The 7,704-nt window shown below is 39.1% G+C and overlaps 1 protein-coding gene across 1 annotated transcript; it reads left to right on the forward strand.

Annotated features, from left to right (window-relative positions):
• Positions 1 to 4,440: 4,440 nt before the first annotated feature.
• Positions 4,441 to 6,623, forward strand: LOC128208555 (uncharacterized). Its single transcript, XM_052912112.1, has 3 exons — positions 4,441 to 4,778; positions 5,220 to 5,841; positions 6,099 to 6,623. The coding sequence occupies exons 1-3, from the start codon at positions 4,441 to 4,443 to the stop codon at positions 6,621 to 6,623; spliced, it is 1,485 nt and encodes a 494-aa protein (XP_052768072.1).
• Positions 6,624 to 7,704: the final 1,081 nt, after the last annotated feature.

The following is a 7,704-nucleotide window of genomic DNA, read 5'->3' on the forward strand; positions in this document are numbered from 1 at the left end:
AACATTTTTCTAAATCCCACCCATTTGTCAAAATCCTTTGGATCGGGAGTGGTTCCAAGTATCAGAATTTCTAAAAAATGTATATTTCCCGGATTGGGGGGCCTCAATGAGCCTGTTTAAATCACCCGCTGATAACCCCCCTCCCCCACCACCACCTCCATACACACACACACACACACACACACACACAGGGGTTGCACAATATATGCATTCTAACAGTAACATAAAATAACCAGTCATACTTTTGTTCTATGATGATGTCCGTTCATTTGCTTAAGCTGGGAAGTGTCATTGGCTCTTTTTTATATACAGCTCCTAAAAGAGCTGGAGCCAATGTTTCGAACCCGTGAATGATTCGCACCCATGAATAATAGGGTGAATAGGTTTTACATGTCTTTGTTCTGACAATTTTGGAGGGCCATAAAAACAGATCTTGTTTTCCATATGTTTAGGACGTACGTGCGTACATGAACTTTTTGGGTGAATTAACAAACTGCTATTTAGAGTGACTTTTAGAATTTCAGACATGCCATTAAAAATATACATTTAACAATGGAAGTATAGTTCAATGTGAATTTCGATTATAGAGTCTATAATAAGTTCTTAATGTTATCATTGTGGGTAAATAATTCAACACTAGTATCCTTTATCTATGAGGTAAATTGAATGTCAAATACACAATATTGTTAAACCCATTTTCCTCTTTCTGGCCATTCATATTAAGATGCGAACAGTATCATATTATAATGAATTTTTCTAAAATCTGGGAACAATGTCAGTTTTGAAGGTGTCTTTCTCAAATTTCCGTCAATTTTGTTAACTGATATTTTACTGAATATATTAAAGATCAAATTTAAAAGATATCAACTAATTTATTATTATAAAATCTTGCATATCTGTAATGATAATAAAAAAAATGTTACGTTATTTGCATAAGAATAGAGCAATTTTCGATCGTCGGAAACAGCATTTATTATGCATTAACTTGTGATTATCAATTTTAACAGGAGTTCTGCGAAGCGACCGTCAGTATTTGCCAGTCTGTTTTGTTTGGAGTATTTTTAAGTCAAAAAGGTGCAAAACACAAACAGTTCGAAAGCCAGCGTTACGGACCTCGTGCTTCACATGTGGGCGTTTTTTTATTGCAACACGCGTACCAAGTGTCAGCGTGTGTGTGTGAGTTTTAGTAATGGACAAGGACATGATGTTCGCACCAAAACAACAACGCCAATGACGACATCATCGCCAACACCAAGGCTCTGACAAAACCATGACCTTTACTCTTCGATTATCACACGAGCTTAAAACGTTCATTGTCCAATGTTACAAACTTATTGGTTTACAGAAGAAAGATGGAAAAATAACAATGTAATAGGCTTATAAGGATAAAATATACATGTATGGCGTGTCAGACGTTAGAATATTCAAGATTTATGTGGTTACGATAATTTTATTTTTAAATATTTCCTGTTTGTATTGCATATTTCAATATTTACATTTTATATTTATATTTGCGCTCTTAATTTGTTTAAATGTTATAATTATGTATTTTTTAGTGATTTGCATTTATATTGTAAATCGCATTGATGTTCAGGTGAGTACTACTCGACGTTCTTCGAGCTGCAATAGTAGCAGAAGCAGCGGTAGCAGTGGCAGTAGCAGTAGCAGTAGCAGCAGCAATAGCAGTTGCATCAGTAGCTGTAGCAGAAGCAGCGGCAGCGGTAGCAGCAGCAGAAGCAGCAGCAGCGGTAGCAGTGGCAGTAGCTGAAGCAGTGGGAGCAGTAGCATAAGCAGCAGCAGTAGCAGTAGCTATAGCAGTAGCTGCAGCAGCAGTAGCAGTAGCAGCAGTAGCAGTGGCAGTAGCTGAAGCAGTGGGAGCAGTAGCAGAAGCAGTAGCAGTAGCAGTAGCAGCAGCTGTAGCAGTTGCAGTCGTAGCAGCAGCAGCAGCACAAGCAGCAGCAGCAGCAGCAGCAGCAGCAGCAACAGTAGTAGTAGTAGTAGTAGTAGTAGAAGTAGTAGTAGTAGTAGTAGTAGTAGTAGTAGTAGTAGTAGTAGTAGTAGCAAGCAGGGACCATCAACGGTCCCAAAAACGGGCAGGGTTAAAAAAACGGACATAGTCCCATAAATGGGCAGTGTCCAAAACCCGGACAGGGTCCCGCAAACGGGCAGGGTCCCACAAACAGGCAGGTTCCATCATAAACGGGCAGGGTCCCACAAACAGGCAGGTTCCATCATAAACGGGCAGGGTCCCACAAACAGGCAGGTTCCATCATAAACGGGCAGGGTCCCACAAACAGGCAGGTTCCATCATAAACGGGCAGGGTCCCACAAACAGGCAGGTTCCATCATAAACGGGCAGGGTCCCACAAACAGGCAGGTTCCATCATAAACGGGCAGGCTCCCACAAACAGGCAGGTTCCATCATAAACGGGCAGGGTCCCACATTAAAAGAAAGGGTTCCACAAACGGACAGGGTACTAAAAAACGGACAGGGTCCCCAAGACGGACCGGGTAAAAAAAACCGGACAGGGTCCCGAAAACGTCCAGGGTCCCCAAGACGGGCAGGGTCCCACAAACGGGCAGGGTCACCAAAAACGGGCAGGGCTCCAAAAAACGAGCAGTGTCCCCAAAATGTCCAGAATCCCCCCCCCAAAAAAAAACAGGCAGGGACCATCAAACGGGCATGGTCCCAAAAACGAAATTATCTGCTTTAATGTAGTGCTCTTAATTACGCTAATCCAAATGTAATCAAAACTGAATCTTAAAGTGTTTATGTAACAACAAATTTCCCAAATTTAGAAAGGTGTGCCAAATCGTGAAAGAAATATATGCCTCTTCCGTTAAATTTTATTTGCTTTAATATTCGTATACTGCATGTTCTTTTCTTTAAAATAAACTTGAGACCGCTGCCTAAGAAATAAACTTGGCCGGATTATTGTTTTTGAAAGCATTTTGAAAGATTTTCAAACTCCCCTTGATGTGCAATCGCCGCCCCCTCCCCACAACCCTTAGGGACAACCCATTGATATGTGCGTACTTTAGATACAAGAACTGTACGATTTGCTGAATATTGTGCAACATCGCTTGACGTTGCATTCACGAAAAAGCGTCAATCTTATTTATGACTTTGTTTAGGGCCAAATGATAAAAGCCTTTCAGCTTAACTTCTTATGTCTTACTACAATCCCATTTAAGTTACATCCTGACGTTATTGGGGAATCTGAGTTTAATGAGATTGGTCTTACTAAGGGCAATGATCCATTTTGGCTATGAATTCGAGTTCATACAAGGTTACGTCCCTTGACAGACAACTACTGGTACCAATTCACGGTTGAATCAAACGGGGCGGTTACGTTGATCTACCCTACCCCAATTACTACCTCGACAACAGACCTTCATAGATTGCAATATAAGTATTCTATATAAAATTTATATTTGTATATTGCGTTGTTAAATGCAAACATTGTGGTGTAATGAATTTGAATTTATATGGTAGGGCGCACACCTATCATATGTATTGTATAAACGGTGTGTTAATTCTGCACAGACATTGAATAAATAATACGATTATTAGAGCTATGTATACTTCAAATATTAGCGCACTGGCTCAAAGGTTAATTTTTACATGCGGTTTAAAACCATATAATACTATGCAAAATATCCTAATAAACCTGTCCAGTTGTCGATTTTAACAGTTGTAAGCAATATTTTGTTAAAAGTTTAACGTATGTGTGTATATAGTTTACACTGATTTGATATTGTTTACATTTCCTCAAAATAAATAATCATCATCAACATCGTCACCACCACCACCACCAACAACAACAACAACAACAACAACAACAACAACAACACGCTCATCATCATGGTACATCGAGGTATCATCATCATCATCATCATCATCATCATCATCTGTAATAGTGACCGCAATCATTGTCTCATTAGACCTCGTTTCCGTTAAGCAACCTTCGCTTGGGCTGTGATAAACCTTACACGAGCGGCCATGGAAGATACTTATAACCTTACAAACATATATCGATAATAAGATCATGAAGTCGTGTTGACAAAGTGTCCTTATTATGTCGGCTTTTTAACTTATTAACCAGGGGCGGCCCAGGATTCGACGTAAGAGGGAGCGTAATTTAGGGGCGTAATCTTTAAACTTGCGCTCCTCCCTCAGAACCTAAATTTATTTGGTTTAAAATGACGACATGGTTTTTTGGAAATTTTAACAATTCATAGTCTGAATACGGCTGTCACAAGATCTGGAAGGTTTTATACTTCCTGGTAGCAAAGGTTTATGGGATATGATCAGTCAGATCTCCATGGGCAATGCGATCGATACACACCGTTTAATATTGAACAAAACTTGAAATGTTTAAATATTTTAAAATCTGAAAGGAAAGTTCATAAGTGGAATATATAAATGATTGAAATAGAATGGCTTCAAAACACAGGACATCATTAAAAGACTCCGTGTTAAATGCCTCTGATGAGATACATGACTTTTCCTGCTCTGTGTGTCAAGATGACAATCTCAACACCGAGGCTAAGCATCTCTGTGGGAAATGCTCTAAATATTACTGCGACAAGTGTCTGAGATTGCATACAAAACTCCTCAAAGAGCATATTGTGTTGGGTCATAAGGACGTGGACAAGTGGGTGGGGCAGGGAGACGCCCTGTCAACCTGTGACCTTCACCCTTCAAAGGTATTGGAGCTGCTTTGTGAAGACCACGCTGAGCTGTGTTGTAATCTGTGTGTATCACTCAACCACAGGTGATTATTGTTTTCATATGAATCAGTATTTAATACGCCTTAAAGAAATATAATAATTTAGCTATAAAGCTCACCAATTTTGTTTTGGTATCAATTTCTTTTTCCTTTCAAAGGAAACTCAAATATATTTATGATAAACCATGTTTTGGTTTTATGATAAAACAAGTTTAGGAGGAAGCCATTTGCCGAAATGAAATATAATACTGTTGCACTTAAGATATTTATAGGAAATGTGTTAATGTGTTGATTTTCTGTTAATATATTTAACATGGAATTAAAACATGAACCAAAACACATGATAAGCCTGAATTTTAACAGATTTTACATATAGTCTGAACATAGATGCCGTGTATTCCAATTATTTTGTAAGTCTAACTATCAAGGATTTTTAACTTCATTTCAATTTCATAATTAAACTTAAATTCTTATTATTTTGAACAGGATGTGCCGAAGCATCAACTTGATATCAGACCTAGCCAGTGGCATCCACAAGATGGCCGACTTTAAGCAGCTTCCTGCAAAAGTGATCAAGGTATTGGCAAGCCTTAACAAAGTTAGTGAGGCCAGAAAGAAGAACCAGAACTCGCTGAACGCTTTAGGGAAGTTCATCCTAAGAAAGATAAAGAACCTGAGGAAGACACTGAACCAGCTGCTAGATGAGCTGGAGAAAAAGACGGTGGAAGAGATGTACAGTGTCTGGGCTGACCTGGATGGGTCAATACAGAAGGATATTGACCAGTGTGACCACCTATATGACCAGCTAAAGGCCTTACTGGACAAGATCAAAGCCCGAGATGAAGACAGCGAGTCCAGCTCCTACATTGGCTACACAAAATGCCAGGAAAAGTTTGCAGAGGTCAACACTCTGCTGAAGCAGATTTCCACCAGACCAGAGGCGACTATCACATTCAAGCCTGACTCACAAGCTAAACAACTTCTGTCTGAACTGAATACACTGGGATACATCCAGGGGTATCCTGACACACAGTTTCAAAATAAACCGACTGGCGTGCCATCACCTAGAGAGGTCAAAAAGTTATCTGATATATCTAAAGTGTTCGAGGTACAAGGAAAAAAAGCATTCAGTACAAAATTAATAACAGATAAGAAGCCATGTAGAATTACTGCTATTACAGAACTTCCAGGAGGAGAGATTGTTCTTGTAGACAATAACAATTGTACTTTAATGGCATGTACATGGTCACAGCCCACTGTGATCTCCCAAAGTATCCATGGGACATCTGCCACATCTCAAATAATAAAGTGGCTGTAACTGTTACCCGTGTAAATCCTATCAGTTGGGAAATCCACTTTTTCAAGGTGTCCACTGACACAATCAAGATGACCAGTAAGTTCTCAGTTGACCACCACTGTGGCTCAATCAGGCACCACCAGGGTCAGCTGTATGTCGGTACCGGCAATGCCCTGTTCCTCTACACTACAGCTGGCTGGCTGGTTAAAAAGATACACGAAGACATGTCTAGCACAAACACAGTGCGCAGCTTTGCCTTGAGCACAGATGGAAATAAGATCTACATAGCTGACCTCAGCCGTAATAAAATGGTCACTACTGACATCACAGGCAACATTTTGACCACACTACAAGACCCTGACATTGACATTCCCTGTAATGTGCACGTTAGTGAGTGCGGACATGTGTTTGTGTGCTCATATGGCTCAGACACTGTGTTGCAGATTGACCAAGAAGGCAACAAGAAGCTGACCACACTGGTTAGGAGGAAAGACGGCATCAACCAGCCACTGGCAACCTGGTACAGCACTCGCACTGGCAGGCTTACCATCGGTGGAAACCAGGATGACATTCTGGTGGCAGAACTCAAGTAGTGAGACAAAGGAACATAATGTAGAACAATCACTTGAAGAAGTAAACATGGAAATGTGATGAACTGAAAACCTTTACAAACTCTATCAGTGCAACACAATTTAAAAACATATCCCTTTTCAATATGTTCCTGTTTTACCGCTCTGTAAATATTGCATCATTTACCTGATTAATCATGGATGATTTAAATGTACATGTAAATATACGCTTAGAAAACTGTTAACTCGTTACTTATATTTTGTTTAATTTTTGGAAATATAAAGTTAAACCAGTTATCTTCCCGCATAGTTTATTTATTATCCACCATTTTTTAATAATATCAAAAAATACCAACAAATTTCAGTAATGTACCCTACATATTTTACATCGGTATCTAAATGAAACATTCCGCCCAATTCGATATTTTGAGTTGGCACCCATTGTGTTAATCGCAGCTACACATCGACTTCTCATGCTGTTCTTATTACGTGAAGTGGTGCTATCGCCCATTTCTCGTGCAAAGCCCACTCAAGGTCTACCACGTTGTTGACGTCATTTCCGCTACGCTACAAAACGAATCCTGCCATCTGCCTCTTGTAGATTAAACTTAAATCTTTATGTGAAGAGTAACTGAATACATTTGTCGACATATCATGTTAAACGCAGGATTGTCGATTAAAACAACAACAAGTCGTCATATTCATTATACATTTGTATAAGGGTGGACATGTCGATATAACTTTGGCAACAGGTCGTGTTCAACGTTTCAAGTCAACATAAAACAAGTGAATCAAATTTTGTGATGTAAATATCAGTATAATTATAATATATACCCGTCCATAGAGATAAGAATAAACTGATGTATTTTCGATTCCCTTAATCTCGACCTATCAGGTTATGACATTTTGTAGATTTTTTGTCGACTTGTTAAAAATAAAAATGGATTTGCCGATATTTGTAACAACGATGACTCAACAACATCAACAACAACGAAACAAACGCTATATCAATACATAGATTTTTTTCTATAAAAAGACCAGCTAACAATCAAATTTCTCTGTTAAAGGTACAGTCTTTTAACATATTTCATGTGTATATTATGGA

This window comes from Mya arenaria, chromosome 11 (genome assembly GCF_026914265.1).
Source record: "Mya arenaria isolate MELC-2E11 chromosome 11, ASM2691426v1".
Taxonomy (NCBI): Eukaryota; Metazoa; Mollusca; class Bivalvia; order Myida; family Myidae; genus Mya; species Mya arenaria.